This window comes from Elephas maximus, chromosome 19 (genome assembly GCF_024166365.1).
Source record: "Elephas maximus indicus isolate mEleMax1 chromosome 19, mEleMax1 primary haplotype, whole genome shotgun sequence".
Classification (NCBI taxonomy): Eukaryota; Metazoa; Chordata; class Mammalia; order Proboscidea; family Elephantidae; genus Elephas; species Elephas maximus.
The window spans coordinates 47066232-47091244 of NC_064837.1; the positions used below are offsets into that span (position 1 = coordinate 47066232).

The 25013-nt window shown below is 38.7% G+C and overlaps 1 protein-coding gene across 4 annotated transcripts in view; it reads right to left on the minus strand.

Annotated features, from left to right (window-relative positions):
* Positions 1-25013, minus strand: part of IKZF3 (IKAROS family zinc finger 3) — a 93660-nt gene that overhangs the window by 13383 nt on the left and 55264 nt on the right. For 3 of the 4 annotated variants that reach the window (XM_049860401.1, XM_049860400.1, XM_049860399.1), the window contains 4 exons: positions 18448-18708; positions 17386-17553; positions 15163-15279; positions 3310-3426 (listed from right to left, as the gene is read on the minus strand). In XM_049860401.1, coding sequence (XP_049716358.1) covers positions 3310-3426; positions 15163-15279; positions 17386-17553; positions 18448-18708 — 663 coding nt within the window. Of the gene's footprint in view, positions 1-3309; positions 3427-3533; positions 3779-15162; positions 15280-17385; positions 17554-18447; positions 18709-25013 lie in introns of those variants that run through there. The other variant, XM_049860402.1, reaches the window with a different exon arrangement.

A 25013-nucleotide genomic window follows, 5' to 3' on the forward strand; every position in this document is an offset into this window, starting at 1 on the left:
TAGAAATACACAGATACAGTCATTTTTCTCCTCCTTCCAGGAGAGAAATCTGGGCTCCATCTTGAGTCAACTGTTTGAAGATGGCCTAGTTAGACATATAGTCAAATACGTTTATACTAGGAGGACAAGATTCAGAGAAAGGAAAACCCCTAAAAGGGTTAAGATGCCAAAAATCAAGTCTTCTTGTCTGAAAAGAACAGCTAAGAAGTATTTTGATGATGTAAAGATGCTGATTTGATGGATGGTGTGTCCGTTTATTTCTTATTTTACAGAAAGTGACAGCACATTTCATGGAGAATTAGACAAAAATTTGTTTTACTTTTCTCCTACTTGGGCAATTTAATTTTACTCTTCCTCTTCAACAGAGGCATGCTCTGTGTTTCTAAATGCATTCAGACTTAATCCAATCCCCCTTCCTCAGTTCATCTCTAATGGAGAAAAATGCTCCTTTTGGTAATACCTCTAGCCTGCCAGGAAAGTAACAAGCTGACCTGATGGTATAATTTCCCTTTACTCTCACAGTTCAAGAGGTCAGGGAAGCCAGGGTTGGTCTGAGTGCTGTGCACAACTGTCAGCAAAGGATTAAAGGGAATGACTCATTCTTCCTTCACACCTCACCCATTGCCATTTCCCTGGCAGCTGAATCTGTTCAGAAACTGGTGTCTTAGAGAGGATTTTAAACACAGGAGAAGAGGGAAAACATTAGCCCTAAATCTTTATATCACTTCATCTCATACCCTGGATAGTGTCACAGATAACTTTCCCTTTCCCGCCCCCCTTGATATTACTATTTCCTATCACAAAGGTTGAGTCAGTTAAATGATTCCAGCAGTTTCTTTTATTAAATGTTCCCCCTCCCCAAAAACATAGATGCAGGATATAAGTTACCACTAGAAGATTAGAACATGGCCTATGAACAAGAATATCACCTATATCATAGAAGCTCTACGACCATTTGGATGTAGTGCCAGCCTAAGCAAAATTTATGAATGTTGAGCAAATACAACTGTATTACAGATTCTCAGGGTTAACATCTTCCTCAAAAAAAAAAAAAACTTTAAAACACATAATATGGTTTATAATAAGCCATATATAATAATAAACAATATCTACACAACTCTGAGAAAAAAGTTACCTGAAGTTCTACACACGGACTTTAGAAACACAAAGTGGTAGCCGCAATTGCTGCCTTAGATTTCTTATTCATCTCACAGACTCGCAGAATGTTAGCGCTGGAAGGGACCTTCCAGATCACTTCATCACCTATCCAGTCTCCTCATTTCACAGATGAGTCAATAGAGGCCCAGAAAGGTTACGTGATTTGTCTAAGCACACACAGTAAAGAAATGACTGAGCTAGAATCGGAACCTGGGTCTTCTGACTTCTGATCCAGGGCTCTTTCAGTCCAGCACTTTTTCTACTGCATGATACCACAATTTACCAAAAAAATTTCCCCCAGTTATTCTGAGCCATGAAGCCCTGAGGTTGCTATCTCAGCTCAAATTATGAACTAACTCTACCGGGGTTCCTGATTCCAGCACAGAGAGAACATGATGGTTGATGAGAGAAATCAGTACCTACAAAATCAGCATCTCTCATGAGTCTGGAAATGGAGGAGCGAAGACTCTCTGGTAGAAATGATAACAAACAAACAGAACAGATCCCCGAGGCCCTGCGGCAAGAGGCAAAATGGCATGGGTTTGGCCACATGAAACGTTGTTTTAAACCCAGGAAAATACCAAAGTGACTTTTATTATATTGAATAGGGCTTCAACTCAACTATAGGTTTAAGGCAGCTGTAAGAACTAGGTACCTTCTCTTATCTGTAGTTCTCTTAGACTAAAATGCACAGACCATAACTCTACTTCTTTCTTTTTTCCTTACCCATCTCTCCCCATGTTCCTAATCTGCTTCAGCCATTTCTAGAGTCAAAACTTTCCCCAAATTAAAACATACTTGCAGCACAGAATAACTATCCAAGCTTTCTTTTGTACTCTAGTCACAACCTCATCACATAAGCAAAGCTCGAAAGATAGAGGGGCAATGTTTTAAGACAGCTTCTTGGAATCACAATCGGTCCACTGTACCTGAACTCTGTCACTACCTGGCCCCCTGACATGTCTCACTGAGGGGAGAGAAGAGGGGAAGGAGGAGGGAATGTGTCTAAACTGAAATGCACCAACCTCAGTCTGACACATTTATTCTTAAAAGTGACTAAAAGTATACAAAAACTTTTCAACTCATAAAAATAAAGAAGCAGAAATAAATACTACATTAATTAGGTAATCCCAAAATATATATGGGCTCTTTCAATCTACTTCTGTGATTCACAGAGAATGTCTGCATGTACAAAATTATCTAGACTAGAATAAAATTTAGTCAGATGTAAAAACCGAGCAAGCACTTAATACCTGTAAAAGTTACTGAAAAGAATAAACAAAAAAGGGCTGAAGTGAAAAACAGCAGCAAGCAGCTTTGGAAAAAGAGACTGATGGGTTTCTAAAATATTAGTGGTGTGGAGGGAGTTCTATCTTTGTTTGATAACGATTTTTGTTCAGTATCACTGACCAACTATCCATTTGTAGCAAAAGTGATGCATTCAATTCAGCTGCCTACTTCAAATATACAAATCTATTTCAATTACCATGATCACATTTATGTAAACATCTGCAAAAGTTTAGAAAAATATCTCTGCCATTCAGCAATCCTAACACTTTAATGAACATAATTATTTCTCAGCCATCTCATTCTGCTGTATCTTTTGACAATGTGAAAACCAGTGGCATAAAAAGTAACTCCAGTAAGACAAATGACTAACTCAAACCTTGTTATTTAAATCTGTTTTCCCAACCACTTTCCCTTAAAGCCAATTCTCAAACTAAACAATACACGGCAATACATTATAAACCATGAAAAAAGTTTGAGCCTGCTAACAGAATCAACTTGTAAAATATAATTACAAAAGATTACAAAAATGCTCTCTCCAAAATCTTACTGGTGTAAATTGCACGCAATGCTCTCATGCAACAGATATCATTCAGAATAAAGAGGAAGATGCAGCATTTTTAGCACCAACTCCATTTAGGAAATTGGACACAAAATACTCCCATCATCTGTAGTTAAGATTTTTTAGTTAATATCTTTTATTCTATTTGCTCTAGTTATCAAAATGAACCATGAAGAACAAAAGCAGACAATGGAAAGCCAATTACCTTATTTAAACAGAGATTAAGCTAGGAAGGGCCTGTCCTGTGTTATCTCATTCAACCTATCTGCTAAGAGCAGCAGGAAAAAGGTTTGTATTCTTACCAATGAACTTCTGAGGCATTGAGCTTTTTCGTTTTGCCACATTGCTTGCTAATCTGTCCAGAACGAGAGCTCTTTCAGTTCCCATCTCTGCTTTGATGTGTCTTGCCTCCACACTTGCTGGTTCGGAAAAATGTAAAAAGAAGAAGGAAAAGAACACGGTAAATAGAAAGAAAAGGAAATAAGGAAAAGCATCAGCGGTCTGATCCACACTCTGCTGTTGTTACCTGTTATTACTGCTCAGAGTCTTCCTTGGGGTACCTACTGTGGTCAGTGAAGCCGGCACAAGGGCACATTCAAATCTTGTAGTCTTATGCTGAGATGGGAAAGCCCGACCCATCCCCAACCAGTACCTTCATTAGCAAGAGGAAGTATTAAATAAACAGCCTGGACGTGGTTGGTTGCAAAAAGATAGATAGATGGGGATCTTCTAACCCCTGATCAGCCTTCTTTCTGATTCTGAGTAACTCTGCGTGTGACACCTGCAGACTGATATAATTCTTCTTAACAACTCTGAAAAAAAGCATGGTGCCCTAGATTTATTGCTCTGTTTATGTTAATAGCACTGTTGAAAATAGATACACTTACCCAGATAGCAAGAAATCTACTCAGTGATTTGTGTACTGAAATTCTCAGTGTTTTCTGATTCCCAGCGTGCTCCTCTCAGTGTCTATCTTTTAAATACTATTTCTCTGGGCTCTGCATTATCTGTTTCATATGCTCTTCACATTTCAAAATTGTCTCAGCTAATATTTCCCTGAGTAACACTTCTGTCTTGAAATTAAAGAACAATCAGTATAATGCAGCTCTATTGTATCTGTAATGAAAAATGTGAATAAAAACTGCCTAGAATAGGGGCTCATTGTCAACACGTGAACAGACCTCTGAATGGTGTAGGCTTGTGGTTCTCAGATCTGGATGAATATCAGAATGACCTGGAGAGCATCTAAGAGATACCTATGCCCAGGCCCCACTTTAAAAAAAAAAGACCAATTAAATTAGGATCTCTGGTTTAGGGGACTGGTCAACAGTATATTCAAGCCTCCTCAGATGATTTTTAAAATGCAGCCAGAACTGAGAACCACTAGAAGAATATATACAAAGAGTGCCCACATAACAATCAACTAAAATAGTATGTTGGGATAAACATAGTATAACTTACCTTGGGACAGCAGGCAGTACCCAACAAGAGTTTATGTCTAAAGTCTAAAGAGATTCTAGCTGCTCAAATATGAGGCTTTAAACTTTAACACATGGTACTACCCTAGATTTCAGGAAACTTTTTTCTGTAAAGGGTCAGATAATAAATGATTTAAACTCTGTGGCACCCATATGGAAGGAGCCCTGGTGGTACAGTGGTTAAGTGCTCGACTGCTAACTGAAAGGTTGGCTGCTTGAACCCATCAGCCACCCCACGAGAGAAAATGTGGCAGTCTGCTTTCAAAAAGATTACAGCCTGGGAAACCTATGGGACAGTTCTACTCTGCCCTACAGGGTCGCTATGAGTCGGAATCAACTTGACAGCAATAGGCTGGACAAACCTCAATGGGAAGGCGTACAACAACAAACCGAATCAAACATATTGTGATGCTATAATTTCTCTCTGCTGTATCATAATCATTTCAGAAGTCCTGGTGGCACGATGGTTAAGTGCATGCCTGCTAACTGATAGGTCAGCAGTTAAAACTCACACTCCATGGGAGAAAAAACCTGGTGATCTGCTCCAGTAAAGATTACAACCTAGGAGACCCTATGGGATGGTTTGACTCTGTCACACTGAGTCACTATGAGTTGGAATTGACTTGACGGCACACAACAACAACAAACTGAAATCAAGTATTCATACATTTCTAATCTGCCCATGGAAGAAGTAATTAAAGTAAATTTAAGAGACCAGAGTAAAAACCAAAACCAGTTGCTGTTGAGTGGACTCTAACTCATGGCAACCCCATGTATGTCAGAGTAGAACTGTGTTCCATAAGGTTTTCAATGGCTAATTTCTGGGAAGTATATTGCCAAGCCTTCCTTCTGAGGCACCTCTGAGTGGACTCGAACTGCCAGCCTTTCTGTTAGCAGCCAAGCAGATTAACTGTTTGCATCACCCAGGGACAAAAACAAGTGATGATTGCAGAATGATTTTTTTTCCCCAAATATAAATACAGATTTGGGACTTGTCAAAATTTATTCTGTATTTGAAGAATATGTTGTGTTTGCTACCTGAAGGGGTTCTACTATACAGAAATAATGTTACAAATTCCATAGTCTCTCAGACTTTTACCGCAAATGGAGATGCCCACAGAGAAGAAAGCTGACCATCCCTGCAGTAAATGCAAGATTGGGAAACACTTCCAAGGCGAGACTACAAACTGTGGCCAGAGTGAGAGAACGAATACCAGTTTAGAAAAGTATTTAATGCAAAGTATTAAATATTTTTCACTTTGTTATTGCGAATTTTTTAATCACTATGCTAGTCATCAAACAATAAATTATAAAGCTCAGCTGTTTATGTTCAGGAATAAAATGAAATCAGGCCTTAAAAATGAATAAGAGGGAAACAGGATGGTGAAAATTACCATATTTTCTAGGCTTAGTGAGATTCTTGTCAAAAATAATTCTATGCTCTAAAGAAATGAGCCCTGGTGGCACAGTGGTTAAGAGCTTGGCTGCTAACCAAAATGCTGACAGTTCGAATCTACCAGCCGCTTCTTGGAAACCCTATGGGGCAGTTCTAGTCTGTCCTAAAGGGTTGCTATGAGTTGCAATCAACTTGACATGTCAACAGGTTTGGTTTTTTTTTTCCCCTGAAGAAAGAAATCAGTCTCCAGTATTTAAGCTATTAATAATACTATCTGTGTAAATCAGAACAATTAAGGGGCTGCATAAGGGGGCTGGGCAACTTTTGGGTTAATGATAAAGTACTGTGACTTTTGTTGACCAACAGCTATAAATTATGGTGACAGGACACTGCTATTTGAAGTGGGTCAAATTCTGTCCAGCCCAGGGATAGGTTTAAACAACCAAACAGGAAACTATTATATATATTATTTCCTTTTACACAAACCACCACCAGATGTGGCACTACTCAGAGCCCTAAGAACATAGAGGTGAAAGACAAAGGCTTGGGATTTAAAATAGGTTCCTGAGGCTTTTATAAAGAGGTTTTTTCTTAGAAGCATGGGAAAAGCTGCTTGCTAAATTTGTTCTTTGACTAGGAAACATTTGTTCTGGTTCAACCAATTTTGAGAGGATGAAATTCAGGTAGGCCTAACCCTCCTCTTTTTTATTATAAAAAAGATTTATAGTGAAATGAGAATGAAAAACAGTGTTTTGGGAATTTTTACTTTTTATATGTGTTTTACCACTATTCTTACTAGTCTCTTGCAGTCACTCCTCAAATGGCTCAATTGTTACCCGGAGGTATGTCCATTCAGTCCCAGGACTTAGCCCAAGCATCATGATGCCAGTCTAGTTTTCCCATTTGTCTCTCAGAAGTCACTGTCTACATTTACTGAAGTCACTACCAATTACAACAAGTAGCCTCCTGAAGACACATAATCAATATCCTCTCCATTTGGGAGGATGCTGAAGCTGAATGCATTGACCTAAATAATGTAATTAGGGCATGCCACTAAATGTCAACCTCTGAGATAACATCACCTTTTATCCTTGGTTACCCACCCAGCTTGTCTTAAAAGTCACTTCCAGACACATCTCACTCTGTAAATCAGTGACCATATTCCTGATATTTAAAAAAATAAAACTCCAGAATGTTTACGGATGGACAGATAATTTGAGGCATGGGTGGAGACTTTCTCATTTCCATATCTCTGGTTAGAATGAAAGAAATCTTCAGAAAGTAGGACTTGCATTCACCCACACCCTCTCCCTGGACCATCAAAAATCACTCAAAATATCAACTCCAAGGTCCCAACCCTCATTATACAGACGAATACGTTCTAGAGATTAAGTACAACTTTACTGAGTTAACTGTGTTTTTCTTTTTTATTGTATTTTAGATGAAGGTTTACAGAACAAATTAGTTTCTCATTGAACAATTAATACACATATTGTTTTCTCACACTGGTTGCCAACCCCATGACATAACACTCTTCCCCTTCTTGACCTTGGGTTACTAGCTCTCCTGTCCCCTCTTGCCTTCTCGTGCTTGCCCCTGGGCTGGTGTGCCCATTTAGTCTCATTTTGTTTTATGTGCATGTCTAATCTTTAGTGGAAGGGTGAACCTCAGAGTGACTTTAGTACTGAGTTAAAAAGGTGTCCAGGGGCCATACTCTTGGAGTTTCTCCAGTTTCGGTCAGACCGGTAAGTTTGTTTTTTTTTTCTGAGTTAGAATTTTGGTCTACATTTTTCTCCAGCTCTGAGACCCTCTACTGTGATCTCTGTCAGAGCAGTCAGTGGTGGTAGCCAGGCACCATCTAGTTGTGCTGGACTCAGTCTGGTGGAGGCTGTGGTACTTGTGGCCCATAACTTATTTGGACTAATCTTTCCCTTGAGTCTTTGGTTTTCTTGATTCTTCCTTGCTCCAGAAGTGGTGGGACCAGTGGAGTATCTTAGATGGCTGCTCACAAACTTTTAAAACCATATGCCACTCACCAAAGCAGGATGCAGAACATTTTCTTTATAAACTATGTTATCCCAATTGAGCTAGATGTCCCCCAAGACCATGGGCCCCAACCCTCAGCCCAGTAATTCGGTCCCTCAGGGAGTTTGGATGTGTCTATAATTGTGTTTTCTAATTGGTTAATTGGACAAAGGTTAAAATTTCTATTGAATATGGTACACTCTCATTTCCTTTCTCTATTTACTAGTCTTTTGTTTCACAATTGTTGGACACCTACTGTGCTATACCATTAATGAGAACCCTTTAAAACACAACAAAATGCTCTGGAGTTAGACAATCTCTTTGGGATTACAGAGGAATTTGGGCAGTACACTGAAAATTAAAAAAAAAAACAAAAAACAAAACGAGGACTACTGATTTTTGGTCTTCTGCTTCAACTTTAGGACTTAATTGTCTATTTATACAAACAGTCTAGACTTGTTATCTTGTCACATCATGTCTCAGAAATATAAGTGGAGGGAAACCAGTTTGGCAAGATAGTAAGGGAACAAGATAATGGGTTTAAATGACGAAAAAGGAAATCCGTTCCTGGGTGGTATTTGGCGGTTTAATGTTGCAAAGAGTGGGTGTGGGGAATATGGGATGATGGCAAGGAACAATTTGCACACTAGGTTCATGAGTGAGCACAGGACCATAGAAGGAATAGGACTGTAATTCTGGGTCAATTTTTCTTATGTCAGTTGCCTGCTATAAAATAGATATACCAATTTTCAATAGCAACGTGATTTTAAAGACATGTTAAAAAAAAATAGGAAGTCACAATTACAGAATAGATTACTACCTTTATTTCCTGCACAAGCCTTAATAGTTTATTGTCTGATTTTGAGTTAACTGTTTCCATGATGCAATTTCTATTTCAAAGTGATTGCTGTTTTAACTATGTAATTGTATTGGGTTGTTTTTGTTCAAAATCTTTCATTAGAGCTTTTTTTTTTTTTTTTTTGAGAATATATATAGCATTATATTCTTGCTTGAAAAAATACTCCTAATCACAAGATTATAAAAGCAATATCTCTTATTTCTCTTCCATTATATTTGGAATTTTTTTTGTGTGTCTAGCTCTTGAATTGCCTGGGAATTTATTTTTGCATATGGGATGACACAGGGATCTGATTTTCTTTCAATGTACAGAGACAATTTCCCCAAAGCCATGTGTTGCATATATTCTGCCCTTTTTCCACGGATTTAAAATGTCTAATTAGTTTTATGTATTAAATTCACATTAAAAAAAAAAACCCGTTGCCGTTTGAGTCGATTCCAACTCATAGTGATCCTACAGGGCAGAGCAGAACTGCTCCATGCGTTTCCAAGGCTGTAAACCTTTACGGAAGCAGACTGCCATGTCTTTCTCCTGCGGAGGAGCTGGTAGGCTAGAAAAACCGACCTTTTGGTTAGCGGCCGAGCTCTTAACCACTGTACCACCAGGGCTCCTTAAATTCACGTATTTATGGGTAATTTCTATTTATTCCTCTCATTTTATTCTCTTCTGTTGATCTAGAGCTATATTCCCTTACCAATACCACACCATTTTTTAAAGCTGTTAAATAACTTTATTTTTTTTTATTGTTACCATAGTCTATTTATTTGTGCTTTAGGTGAATGTTTACAGAGCAAAATAGTTTCCCATTCAGTAGTTGTTCCATGACATTGGTTGCACTCCCCGCAATGTGTCAGCACTCTTCCCATTACCACCCTGAGTTCCCCACTTCCATTCCTCCAGTTTTCCTGCCCCTTCCTGCCATGTAGATGATTATTCTAAGGAGCACTTTCCTCATGTGTGTTATTGTTATTTACAAGCCTATTATTTGGCTGAAAGGTAATCTTTGGGAATGGCTTCAGTTCCAAGTTAGAAGGGTGTCTACGGGCTGTAAGTCTCAGGGGTTACTCTAGTCTTTCTCAGACCAGTAAATCTGGTCTTTTTTATGAATATGTATTTTGTTTATTTTTTTCCCCCCACTCTAACTGGGGCCTTCTATTGTGACCCTGGTCAGAGAGGTTGGTGGTGGTAGTGGGGCACCATCTAGTTCTTCTGGTCTCAGGATGGTGAAGGCTGTAGTTCCTGTGGTCCATTAGTCCTTTGGCTAATTGTTTCATTGAGTCTTTGGTTTTCTTACTCTCTTTTGCTGCAGACAGGAAGAGACCAGTAATTGTACCTTAAATGGCTGCTTGAAAGCTTTTTAGACCCCAGACGCTACTTACCAAAGTAGGATGTAGAATGTTTCCTATGTTATGCCGATTGACCTAGTAACTATCCTTAGAGGTGTTTGGTTATGTCTAGGTTGTTTCCATGACTGTGCCCTCTGTGTGCTCCATTATTTATCTGAATACTTATGCAGCACATACGAATATGTATGTAGAAATATCCACAGCCAAACCCCTATATATGCATGTGGGTGTACTCTCATATGCCCTCCCACACCTATTCAGCATACATATCTACCCATGTGTCTACTCATAAATTACTGCTATTACTGTTGTTGCAGGACTGTGTGCATTATAGTATTTACCTTGGTTGCCTTTTATTCTTGTGCATCTCTCAGTGTCTTCCCTTAATACTACACCATTTTAATTTACAAAACTACATAGTATATCTTATTATTTGGTAGTGTAAGTTCTCAACATTACTTTTTCTTCATTAGATCTTGAAGTGTTAAATGGAGCTCAAATAAGAGCCATTACTTCCTGTCCCTTCTATGGTGTGGTCAGTCAGTAGCTAATGGAGAGTGGAACAAAGGGGTGTTATTGTGCAATAAGAATTGTCTAACAAGAGATTGCTATCAAAGACTGAGGCAGGCTCTAACAAAAAGTTTCATAAAACTGTTGCCTTTTTAAGCAAGTAGAATGAATACTCCCTATGAGATAGTATCAATTTTTAAAAAAGAATAGTCAGTTGGGAAAACAGACTTTTAAAAATATTTGAACTTTTTTTGGTCTGCTACAGTAGCAAAAATGTAAGTTTATTCTGAAATCCTCATGTTCACATTAGCTCAACTGAAACAATGAGAATGAAGATTAATGGGACTGACTCCTAGATTCATAACTACATATAATTATTCAATTACTTTTAAAATCTTGTTATTTCTAGAACTCACTGTCATACAAAAATATGTCCTGTTCCATGTATTCATAATTTGTGTGAAATGAAGCTAAATGAATCTCTGTACCAGCTGTTGGTCCCTTCTAGGATAAGGGTCAAATTAATGAGAAAATGAAGTCCATGATCTATATTCTTTCTTCTTTACATATATATTCCATTAGGATGGCAGAATTGGAATAAGTTTTTTCAATTTTAAATAACATTTTATTGAGTTTTTGGTGAAAATGTGTAACAGCAAATTAGGTCCCATTTGACAATTTCCACATAAATTGTTCAGTGACATTAGTTACATTTATGACAATGTGTCAAGATTCTCTTTGTGTTCAGTTTGCTCCCTTTCCAATACTCTAGTTTCCTGCCCCCTTATCTTCTCATCTTTGCTTTTGAGTAATTGTTGACCTTTTGGTCTCATACTGATGGTTTTTAAGTAGGGCACCAATCTTAAAGGTAATATCCTTTATTTTGTGTACCATTCTGCTATTTCACTAAAAGGTAACCTCAGGGGACAGGCTGACTTCTGGCTTTAAAGAGTGTCTCAGGGCGATAGTCTAAGGGAATTCTCTGTTCTCTACCGTAGAACTGGAATATCTTGATGATGTTACTCATGATGTCTGGTGGTAGAAATATGGACTGAAGTAGCAATATCATATGTGTCTCTACTACACCTCTGTAGTACATCAATAGATCAGGTGCCCATTCCCTTGTTGGCTTGTGAGTTCTTCAAGGATAGCGGCTTAACCTTTACACATTTTTATAAACAGTTCTGACACAGAGCTTGGCACATAAGGTACTCAACAAATGCTATCTGAAAAAAAGAAAACGACCAGCAAGGTCAGAAGTTCTATCACCTAACACCTGCATTCTTTGGCAGACTTACTGCCACTCCAAGGCCATTCCATCCATTCTACTTCCAGAAAGGTCTGCTTCCTGATGGGTGGATGTTTGTCCCGAGGCCTGGCTCTCACACAAGGCTGCACTTCAATTTACAATAAGCCCTTGAATGAATGCTGCATCCACAGTAGCAGTGGAGCACCAACAATTTAAGTTAACGATGAAGGGATAAGATGTACCACTGGTGACGCTATATTGGCCAGGCTCAGGATGAAACACTATGTCCAGACTGGGGGTCCTGGTTTTAGAAGGAAACAGAAATGGAAACCATATAGGAGGCAGTGGTAAAAATTAAAGGATTGGTTTGTACTGGATTAAACACCGTTTTCATTTTGGATTTAAGGAAAAATCATGGGAACTATTTAAAATATAAAAGACAAGAGTAATATATTGGCTGACACGCAGTATTTATACTTGATTGAGCTGTGAATTTACATGTTTTGTAAGCTGAAACTGTTATAACACATTTGCTTCCAAAAAAAACTATAAAAACTTGCTGACTTAGTTAACCCTTTATTTTTTTGCTGAGACTTAGAGTATATTGCACACATCCATCAAACCACCCTATGAAATGCAAATGCATTCAACCTCTGTATTTCAGCATTTCCTCAATCGCCTGAAGATAGCTGAAATATTTCTTTTGATAATTTTCCTAATTTCAAATTCCTGAGGTGAGAAGGCAGTGATAAATCAATAATTTTCACCTTAATATTCAGAGTGTAGTTTACTGATTTTTTTCCTACTTCCAGAAGACTCAAAATACACACATATGTGTTACTATATCTCTTCTGTTAACCAGATAATAGGTAACCTTTAAAAAATATAGTTAATCAAGCCAAAAAGTAGAAACAATCCAATTGTCCATAAACCGATGACTGGATAAACAAAATGTGACACACACACAATATAATATTATTCAGCCATAAAAAGGAATGAAGCACTGATACATGGTACGACATGGATGAACCTTGAAAACATCACTCTAAGTTAAAGAAGCCAAATCAAAGGGTACAATTCCATTTACGTGAAATGTCCAGAATAGGTAAATCCATAGAAACACAAAGTAGATTAGTGGCTGTCAGAGGTTGGGGGAGGGGTAAATGAGGAGTGACTGCTAATAGGAACAGAGTTTCTTTTTGGGGTGATGAAAATATTCCTAAATTAGGTAGTGGTGACAGTTGCACAACTTTGTGACTATACTAAAAATTACTAAATTATATACCTTTAAAAGGTGGATTTTATGGAATGTGAATTATATCTTCATAAATTAAAAATGTAGCTAATCATAAAAAGTAAAGTTCTAGTAGATTTTAAGTAAGTCAAAGAACTTTGATGAGTCTCAATTTCCTCATCTATAAAATGAGGAGGTAGGGTTAGATTAAACATTAATGATTCTATTTGGAATATAATAGACTTTCATAGCTTGGGAATTTCTCACAGGAAGAGCTTTGCCTATTGTCTGAATTATGGAACTGGAAACAAAGATGCCTACTTCTGTGCCTGGTGGTGCAGTGGTTAAGAGCTTGGATGCTAACCAAAACGTTGGCAGTTGGAATCCACCAGCTGCTCCCTGGGAACCCTACGGGGCAGTCCTACTCTGTCCTATAGGATCGCTGTTAGTAGGCATCGACTCCACAGCAGCGGGTTACCTCTGTGCCTGGGGAAGTACTGATTAATTATGTAACCTTAAGCATGTCACAACCCAGTTTTAGGTGGTTTTTTTTTTGAAAGGGAGTAAACATTTCTCTTTAGAAATAAAGAGGAAATCAACTCCTTGATAAAACCAAAGATGCCATCAGGATGAAAAGCAGAAGCAGTGGCAAACCAACTGAATTCAGTTGGCCAGCTCCTAACACCATCAAAAAAAAAAAAAAAAAATAGGCTTATCTAGAACAAAAGTTTCCTCTCACTCAGTACTGGTACAGTTTAACTACTCATGATTTCCACTCCATTTTTCCAGAGTTTCGTATTATTTCTGTCATACTTTTGTAATCTTTCTGTTTGAGAATGATCAAACTTTTCAACTGCAAATACTACTGGCTAACACCAAAATCCCACAAAGATTTTCTACCTATTCTAAATAAGCAACTGGTTCAAGTAACCAAATAAAAATGTCAGACACCCCAAGCTGCAGAGCCAGGCTGCTGGTCAAATGAACAACACAAAGCACTACTGCAGAGATGCCACACAAAAAAGTTGCAGGCTGCTTCAACTAAAGAATAAAAAAGAAATAAAACCACAACTGAGATATATAAAGGCATCTTGTGTTTCAACCAATGCCACTAGGCATCTAATTCAAAACACTGACTATGGAATCCTCAGGGCCAAATATAAGCATCACAATAAATCATATGAGTAGATAAGGATATGATTTTTGGACCCTGTGAAAAGAAAATTCTTGCAGTTTTAAAATCAACTCTGCCCTAGTCTCCTTGCAATCTGTTCCACTCTTGGTCTTTGCCATTTAAGTTAATGGCAACTCTGTTCTTCAAGTCACATCCCACATCAATCTGCCAGGAACTCCTATTGGCTCTACCTTTAAAATATGTATAGAACACTGCTCATCGTCTTTACCACTACCACCTACTCCAAGACACTATTTTCTATTGCTTGAATTACTGTAATGGCCTCCTAACTGGACTCCTTAATTTACAACCTTACCCCAAAACAGCAACTAGAGCAATTTTTTTCAAATGGGAAGTCCAATTGTGTCACCTCTGTGTTTAAAACCCTCCAGAGTGTTCTCATTTCCCTTAAAGTAAAAGCCCAAGTTTTTACAATGCCCTGTAAGTCCTGATAGGATCTGGTTTCCCCTTTCCTCTCTGGCCTCATCTCCTATTATTCACACTGCTTCAGCCACACAGGACTATTTAAATGTCTTCAGACTCAAGCCCCAGGGCCTTTACACTTGCTGTTCCTTAGTTATGTGCAGGACTCATTCTTCATCTCCTTCGATTAAGTCAGCTGAAATGTCACCTTCTCACTGAGGCCTTTTCTGACACACCTTCACCCCCAGTACCTGTTTCATTTTTCTCCACAGCACGTACCCCTTCTAATATAACACATAATTTACTTTGTTTATAATTTGTCTTCCCCCATTAAAATATAAATTCCATGAGAATAGGGTTTTTGTCTTTTTATTTATTATTGTATCCACCACCTACAACAGTACCTAGCAAATGGTAGATGCTTACTAAATGTGTGTGGATTGAGTGCTGCATGAACTCACCAGACTCTCCCAGCTCAGTGCTCTGAAGAAACGTACGGCAGCGCTCTTTGTGCTCCTCAAGGGAACTCCTCTGCTTGTAACTCCTTCCACAAAACTCACATTTGTAGGGTTTCTCAACTACAAGGAGAACACAGGGGTACTCAGTAACCCTCTAGGATTACACAAGTGGCAGACTGAGGCTCTGTGAAAACTGACCTCTAGGAATAAGACTGCTGTGAGAAGCCAGAGTACTTAGATACTTTTGAATCTACATTACTTTTAAATTGAGTAAGCTGAAATAAGGGTATGGTCTACAACTGATTATCAGGCAGAGTATTCTTCTAAAAGATAGCTTCCTATACTAGATGAAAGGATGTGGATTTAGTCATTATCATTTAGTATAGGGTTTCACTCCAGAACAAATCTTGTTTCTTTGGGAAAAAAAAAAAAAGGCCTACTGGCATAGTGGTTAAGCACTCAGTTGCTAACTGAAAGGTCAGTAGTTCAAACCTACCAGCTGCTCCATGGGAGAAAGATGTAGCAGTCTGTTTCCATAAAGATTTACAGCCTTGGAAACCCTATGGGATCGCTATAAGTCGAGATGGACTTGATGGCAGTGGGTTTGGTGTCTTGGGATTTTTTATTCTTCAAGTGGTTTGTGTGGTATAAGAATGAAATAAGGAGGGTCTTCTTATTTTGGGGCATCCATCTGGCTGTAAGAGAAGCTGCAGTTGGTGGGAACGTAGCCATTCAGCTAGAAATTGATGGACTTTTAAGAGCATTGACATACTTGGATAAACCTAGCTCATCCTTACAAATGGCTACAGCAAAGTCTGGACTAAAAAATAAAAATTGAGCTAATTAATTAAGGCTATTGTTTTGGTTGAGTTTATTGTTTGAATAACAGAAATAAGAATAAATTGTAACAATGATTTCGTCTTCATTTCTAAGATAAAGCAAAAATTTCTTCAAAAGTTCATCCATACCATTCAGGCAACCTTTATCATCTCAACTCCTCCAAGTAATATATTGCTCCAAATATGTAAGTAACCACTTCAACTCTCTGCTTCATTTCAGCTGCACAGGGCTCGCCTTCCTGATCTGTTGATAAAATATACCCTATGACCTTGTCAGAGTTTTGGGGACTGAGGTTTTTATTTTCTAATCTACTTGCTCTTCTTAAAACAGACTTCGGGGTTTAATGCACTAAAAGATCCTTAAATGCAGGTTTGCTAGGGAAAAAAATTTTAAGTTTCTGTATAAATTGAAGTCTTCTAGACTCTCTCTTAAAAATGACAACTATTGAGTCTTACTTGAAAAAGGCAATGGAAGGGAGCTATTATAATTTTTTGGACCAAACTCAGCCTTAACTCATTACTTTGAACTCTCCCTGTGGGTTTTATGATCTATCACGGTTGATTATGTTGGGGCTGACTTGTTTAATTCCTTAGTCTCTGAATACCAGTTACTGAGTCTGGGGCTAGGTTTTAGTTAAAGCATTATACGTACACTGACATTAAAAGAAAGCCTTTTTTTTTTTTTTAGAATTAAAATTTTCTCAGATAACATCAAGAACACGAGGTCCCAAATTTGAATGTAAATTCAGTCTTATTTTTCTAGGAGGGAAGTTCTAAATGTTGAAAAAGAAACATTTATTATCTTGTTTGGTCAAAATAAATAGAGTGAAAACATCAAACAGAGCACATAGCTTTTTATGAATTTTTCTTCCAGAAGCTAAAAATAAAAGGTCAATCAAGAGGAAAGTTAGGCTTGAGAAATTTAGCCCAGAATGACCGAAAAGTAACCCTTAAACAATGACTTGGGCCCGGCTTACAGAATTTTCATCAACTACAAACTGCACATCATTTATTTGCCAGTCTTTTGAATGAGGAGTTTTATTGTTTAGGAAAATGACCTTTTAATAAAGATTACTGTAAGAAAATACTGGTGGCTATAAATTCTTTGCAAAAATTATAAAGGCATTTTTACAGGGCTAGCTCTTCCTGTCTGTGTTGTTCTCCAGGGGAGCAAGGATGGTAAGGAGATGATCATCCCCACCGAGCCAGACGGAGAGCAATTAATGCCTTAATGGAAGTATAATTAGCCCTAGAGGTCTCTGCTGTTGTAACCCTTCAGAACAAGAATGACAGATTAAAACCTTCATGCTTAACTCTTTCCAGCTTCCACAATGGGCTCAAGGGACATGCATTTACTAGACATGGAGAGCTCATTTCTCTCACTTACCAGAATGTGTCCTAAGATGACCCGTGAGTGCATCTCTTCTCTGGCATGCGTAGTTGCAGAGGTGACACTTAAAAGGTTTTTCCCCTGTGTGCAGTTTAATGTGGCGGAGGAGGTTACCTTTCTGAGTAAAAGATGCCCCACACTGATTACACTGGAATGGGCGTTCACCTTTAAAAAGGACACAAAGGAGACTTCTGGTCACCAGGCAAGTGGAGGAGTGTATGCACAGATTAGATGCCCATAACCAAAGCTCATTTTTTAGAGTTTGTTCATATTGGGAGCAGTTGAGAGCTGTATTTCAAGGTAGACAAAAGACTTACTTATGGAATCTTCCCTCTAGAAGAGAAAAAGCACCCATTCTAGTAAGGCTATTTTAGGTATTATCTTGTCATGAATCAGAGCAAAGAAACACAGTAACTCTAGAAGTACTTTTAGATGTAAATTTTTATATTATTTAGCATTCGTTTTGAATGTAATATCTGTCTGAAAAAAGATCCACAAACTCAAGTCCTAAAAGACACTGACAGTGAGAAATGTTTCTTTTTCAAGCCTTCATGTTAGACGTTAGATGGAATCTGTTTGGCTCAGTGGGACTGTTGTACTTGTATGTATTTCTATAACCTGCTTGTTCATTTTCTGAAGATAAGTTCTTTAAAACTGGTAACAAAAACTGTATCCTTTCATCTACCAAATTTGAACTCAATACAGTAGAGACCCACTTTTATTAAAAATGTTATGCAAAGGTATATGAAAGATGCCTAAGAAGCAAACCACATAATTCAACTCCTACGTATTAACTGAAGAAAAGCTATTTGGCTGACCTAGAACACTATGCTCTCTACAGTCTTTTTTATTCATAACATTTGCAATATGTTTGCCAAATGCATGGTGACGCAGAAATAAAAACCACTGAATAAACAGAAATGCAGAAAAGGAGCAGTGTCATCTCAATTATAGCAAAAATCAATGGAAGTAATCAAAAGCCCCCAATTTCACCACTTCATTTCTCACATGGCAGCATTAGGACAGTTTTCGGAAGAATGGAAAAAGGAGACTATTTACCAGTATGGCTCCGCTTATGAACCATTAAGACATTGAAGCTAATACAGGATAATCCACAAACATCGCAGTTCATTTTTCCACTGGCTGGCCTACTACTATCATATGAGACAACATGTCTCTCCAACTTAATGTTTTCATATTCATTGTATTCTCTTGAATAGCTGTAAGGAAGTTCAGGCTCTTCCGCATTTCCCATGGGCTCTGGCTTTAAAACATTCTCATCCCTTTCACTGTATTCATCTTTCACTTTCATCGAATCATCTGCAGGGAAGAAAATGCAAAAAAATGAACAATGATTGTTTTTGGAACTATTAAAGCAGCTCAAAGAGCAGAGACATACAACTGACAATTAAATACCAAATGAAGCTAGCATAACACTGTACATCTACACAATGAGAAAGTACCATTAGGATGATCACTCATTAGTTGAATCACAGTCAGAGGAAAACACACATACTCACAATACAGAAAAACAGATGACAGTGTTTTAGGCCATCCAGAAGATTAGAGGTAATAGATTCTTAGCTATAACTGCTCAAAGTGATCATGAAAGACGACGTATTTTGAGCAACCCTTTTCCAGGACTGAGAGAGAAGATAGGTTCTCAGATCTAGTACCTTTTTTGGTGGCTGTAGTTAAAATGCAGGGTGATGTGCTCTTAGGTTTAAAGAAGAAAATAAATACTGTTTAATCCTTCAAACGCACCTAATTTAGGCCACTAAGATTGAGAGTTGAATAGTTCATATGGTTTTTCTGATATAAAGCCACACTCTGCCTCTTCCCCTTCCATATATATGAACTGCTAAAGTATGTCTTATCTCCCTGTCTCTCTTGGATTTGATAAAGACACACTGACTGTAGAGGAAACCATCAGTGCTAGTGAAATACTGTTGAGAAAGATAAACAAACAAACAAAAAAAGCCGATTCTGACTCACAGTGATCCTACAGGACAGAGTAGAACTACTCCGGAAGGTTTCCAAGAAGCATCTGGCGGATTCTAACTACTGTCCTTTTGGTTAGCAGCCGAGCTCTTAACCACTACACCACCAGGGTTCCACCTATATCCAAGCTAAAACAAAAAACCCAAACCAGCTGCCCTCAAGTTGCTTCTGACTTATGGCGACCCCATGTGTGCAGAGTAGAACTTCTCTCCATAGGGGTTTCAAGGCTATGACCTTTTGGAAGCAGATCGCCAGGTGCCTCTAGGTAAATGTGAACCACTAACTTTTCAGTTGAGCACTTAACTGTACCACTCAGGAACTAAACTCGAGACCCTAGCATTGTAGAACTGGATAGGAGCCCAAGTGAGTTGGTTGACCAGATACTATATTAAAAAGAGCTGCAACACTCTGAAGCTGAAGTACACAAGAAATGAAGAAGGTAAATTTAAGTATTAGCACTAGCAAAACCTAAAAATTTGCCCAATGTAATAATGATAAACATTTGTAAGGGACTTTTCATATAAGGTAGTCCTCAATTTACAACGGGGTTCCATTCCAACGTCTCCGTCACAAGTCAGCTCTGACATAAATTGAATATCGCATTTTTTTCCATTACTATTGCCTTTATTATCAGTATCTTTGTAAACCTGATCTTTATTTGTCTTTGGGGTTTGGCATGAGAATGATAACATCAGTAAATTACACACTGCAAATTACATATTACTAACCATAAAATGTAAAAAAACAAACAAAAAGGACGGTCATAAGTGTGATTGTGACTTGAATACGTCACAAGTTGGGGACTACCTGTATACAATGTACTGCATAAAATGCTTACTTTTTCAAACATTGGTTCTTAGAAATTGGAAAGTGTACCTCTCCTGTGAGGAATAATAAAGCAATGGAATTTTAGGGCTGGAGGGGAATTCAGAGATCATTTAATTTAACCCTCTTTTTTTTTTTTTTTTTTCCAGATAAGAAAATTCAGGAGCAGAAATGTTTTAGGCGGTTTATCCAAGGTCACATAGCCAGTGAATGGCAGATGTGTGATTGAATGCTGAACATAACCCTAAACTGTCAATTATTTGAATATGATCTCACACACTAGACATATAAAGTCAAAGAGGCTTCTTGTTAACTATATTCCACACCCTCTCGCCAATGGTGTAGACGTTAAAACCCAAAACACTGAAGGGAGGATGTTTTAAAAAACTACATCCCTTCAAAAAAACGTCAGAAAGTGCTGCTCCTGTTGCCACACAGGAGGAAGTACAACTGCAGCTGTGCCTGGCTTGCTATCTTCAACCCAAGTTTCAATTTTCACTTCTATCAAGGTTACCTTTCATCTATATTAACTGTTTTTGCTTAATAGAGCAAGACAGGAGCATAACCACCAACAGAGAAGCCACTGCTGCAACACCGTTCCACTGCTTCTCAACACAGTTCATGGTTTATAACCTTTTACTCTTTGAATAGCAGAGATGTAGGGATGAAGAATAAGTTCAATATGCTTCAAATGTGCCAATTCTATGTGTTTGGGTTATATATGCATTGATATCGATTTCCTACATGGAAAGAGGTTCATTCTCTGCTTTCTGTGGGCAGGTCTTTGCAGGTTTTCAGATGGGATTTGTTTGCTTAAGTGGTTTTTGTTTTCTTAATTTTTTTTTTTTAAAGAAGGATGCACCTGACACTTGTACCCTCTCCCTTCCTCCATCTCTCCAGCTGTGGGTGATATCCCACCAAAGCTTGAGTGCTCTTCAGTTTGCATGTAGGCGTTTAAAAGAACCTCAACGGAAAACTTCAGCTACTGAAAACCAAAAACAACAGATAGAACAGGCCAACAGAAAAGGATCCTTTTCATTTTGGCTAGAAAATGTTAATATGAACAGGCTTCAGTCACTCTATAGTCAGTGAACATTAAAAACACTAAGATCAATGTGTTGACTCTTTCTGAAAACAGAATACATAGGACAGCTGCTCCTTCCTTCAGGATTTTGCCTTTAGTGGGACTGACCTAGAACTCAGTACTACACTAACCTGGCTCAAGATCACATCCTGGCTTTAGTTCCTCTGGAAGCTGTAGAGCAAGGAAGACAGTATCTGAAACCCAGGGTTCTAAGGGAAACTATAAGGATCATGTGGACAGGGCACTAGGGAAGACATGAGTTCCCTTGGAGTCACTGGATCAAAAGAGTTCCTGGTACATTGGTTTGCCACTGGAGTCTTGCCAGTTTTGGATAAAAGATCTCAATGATCTCCCTGCATAGTTACTGAGGATCAGCAATTCCTTATGGTTTTGGGGAAGGGCTATGTCAGGGTAAACAATTGAATACTGGAATAAATGATATGAGTTAGATTCCCAAGAGATTATTAGGTTTAGTACCTAGCCTCCAAATACGGTCTGCCAAAAACAACCAGGAAAGACAGTAGTCTGTCTTCATGAAGAGATTCATTCCATGTTTTGGGAGGAAGATTTTTTGGAGCAGAGAAAAGGGGAGCATTTTACTTAGTATCCTAGAAAACACTAATAAACATGTCTATTGCCAAACTTATCATCTTTGAACCCAAACTTGTTTATAATTTATGAATTCTTTATATTTACAAATGGCATCTTCCTTCTTTCAGTCTCCAAGTCTTGAAACTGTGAAATCCTTTCTCTTTCAATCTTCACACATTGATTCAGTCTCCAAGACCTACTGAATCTACAAGGATCTCTGAATGCCAACTCCTCTTTTTCACCCCCTTTGCAATTTAGTTGATAGTCTCACTATATTTCACCTAACCTTATCTTCTTTCAACATTCCCTCCTAGACAGACTTACTACAAAGGTAATCTATGCTCGGTCTCTACATCCTCAAAACTGGCTCCAAATTCCCTGTAATCTGCCTTTTGTCTCATAATTCACTTAATCTGCTGTCCTGAAGATCACCAGTAATCTCCTGATTCCTAAGCCCAATGCCATTTTGTATGCCATTCTCCCCAACTTCACTGTAGTGGTTGATGATACTGACCATCCTTGATTCATTTATACTCTTGTTTCTTGAGTGAAACTGTACCTCTTTTCCTTACCTTTCTGATAGCTTCTTTCTAGATCCTTTTCTTCCCTTTGCTGCCTCCTAAATATGTCCTTGACTCTTTTTTAATTTCTTCTAAACCCCCAACTAGCATCTTATATGAATAATTCCCAAATATGTATTTCCAGGTGTAATCTCTCTCCTCCAGTCCTCTATTTCCACAGTCCTCCTTCCAAAGATTCCCAGTAATCTTCCTAGTTACTCAGGCTAGAATCCTTACAGTCATCTTTCCTTCCTCTTGTTTGTATCCCACATTCAATCACCCTTTGGTTCTGTCTTTGCACCTCCTCTCCAATCTGTTTTCCCGCTACACCATTTTACATGTCCGTTATCTTAGTTTGCAGACCCTCAGTACTCTTCCTATGATCCACTGCGGTAGCCTCCACATTGTCCTCCCTGCGTCCATTCTGTCTCCTTTCCAGCTCATCCTGTCCACTACCACCAGGTTTATCTTCCTAAGCTACTCTGGTCATATCATGGCCCTGTCAAAATTCTTTAACATTTTCCAGTGCCTACAGATAACGTCCAAACTCAGAAACAAGAATTTAAAAAGACTTCCATGATCTGGCTCCAACCGATCTGTGTAATGTTGATTTTCGCTTCTTCTAAGTATTCTGTGTTTTTGTTAACATTATTTTCACTACCTAAAAAGTCTTCCCACAACATTGCCACAGGTCTGAATCCTATTACATCTTTTAACGCCAAACTAATATGCCATCACCCCCTCCCCCACTACTCCTTCCCTGATCTCCCCAGCTGGGAAATAGCCTGTCTCTTCTTTTTCTCAGTTACTTATAAACTCACCTTATCTCCCCTACTGACGTGTAAGCTAGCTGAAGGCAGAGCTACACAGGTTTTTTGTTTTAACTCTGCATCCCCTATAACACTGTTTAACCTGTATCTGCAAGATCAGAGAGTGTATGGTTTTAAAATAGAAGTTTTTTGGGTCCTGCCACAGATCTACTAATCTGAGACAGGGACTGGACATACACTTTTAAAAAAAATAGGTTCTTCATGTAAATCTTATACCCAACGGGGTTTGAGAACTGCTGCTTTATAATCTGGTACATTACCCTACATAGTGCATTAATATACCATTGCATTAGCCTTTTACCTGGCCCGCAGTGTATATGACCTCTGTTTTATACTATATCCTACTGCTAGATTAATCATCCTATAGCACCAAAGCCCTTATTCAGAAACTTTCAATGATTTCATTTTGCTTCCAGAATAAAGTCAAAATTCCTTAGCAAGGCATTCAAGGGCTGTCCAGAACCTGCATGGAGACTACCCGATCACCTCATTCTCACTGCTGTTGTTAGTTGTCATTGAACCCTCTCATGGAAACCCCATGTGTGCACAGTAGAACTGCTCCATAAGGTTTTCAAGGCTCTGACCTTTTGCAAGCAAATTCCCAGACCTGTCTTTTGTGGTGCCTGTGTGAGTTTGAACCAACAACCTTGCAGCTAGTAGTTGAGTGCTTAACCATTTGCACCACCCAGGGACTTCTCATTTCTCACTAGGTCACCGTGAATCATCTTTCTTTCTAAACTAGAACCTTGCTACTCAAAGCGAGGTCCTCAGACAGGCAGTACCAGCATTCTCTGGGAACTTGGTAGAAATGCAGACTCTTTAGACCCCAGGCCCCTTCCCAACATTTCTGGACCCCTCCCATCAGCTGCCCCAGCACCCAGGGGACCTGGCCCAGACTCCAGGCCCCTTCCTGCCAGCTCCAGACCTGTCCTGCTGCCTGCCACGGCCCCAAAGAGAGCTGGCCTGGACCCAAGGCCCTGTCCCACAGGCTTGGGACTCCCTCCACAGACTGCAGCAGCCCCATTCCAACCCCCAGCCCAGTTCATGCTGCAGACAAATGACCCACCTCCACCTCTTCCCTTCTTGCTGGACCTACCCTGCTGCACCATAGCTAAGCAGCTGGCCCTGCACACCAGGACAAAGTGGTGAGAACTGTTGTGCCCACCGAGAAGCAAGCAGCAAAGTACATGTGGCCCACCTACCCAGTCATAACCAAAAAAAAAAAAAAAAGGGGGGGGGGCAGTACAAAACAAACCTACAATCAGTAAGTAAAGAAAAAATACCTGAATGTCTCAGAGACAGCAGACAATATCAAAACATAAAAAAAGACAGGACAAGATGGCTCCAGTAAGGAGCCAGAATAAAGCACCAGTTGACCTTCCAGCAGAAGAAAAGGCACTCAAACTACCTGATAGGGAATTGAAAGTCTAATATTCAGGGCTCTCTAAGAGATTAGGAAAGAGATCAAGGAAGATGCAGATAAAATCATGGAAAACCAACCAAAACATAGCAAAAATCAAGGAAAACACAAATAGCACAACAGGAGAATTCCAGAAAATAATACAAGAACAAAACGTCAAAATAGATAAACAATTAGAAATCATATAAAAAGAGCAATTGGAAACCCAAAAGATAAACAACAAAATTTCAGAAATGGACAACACAACAGAAGGTTTTCGGAGCAAATTTGAAACAATGGAAGATAGAATCAGCGAAATTGAAGACAAATCCATG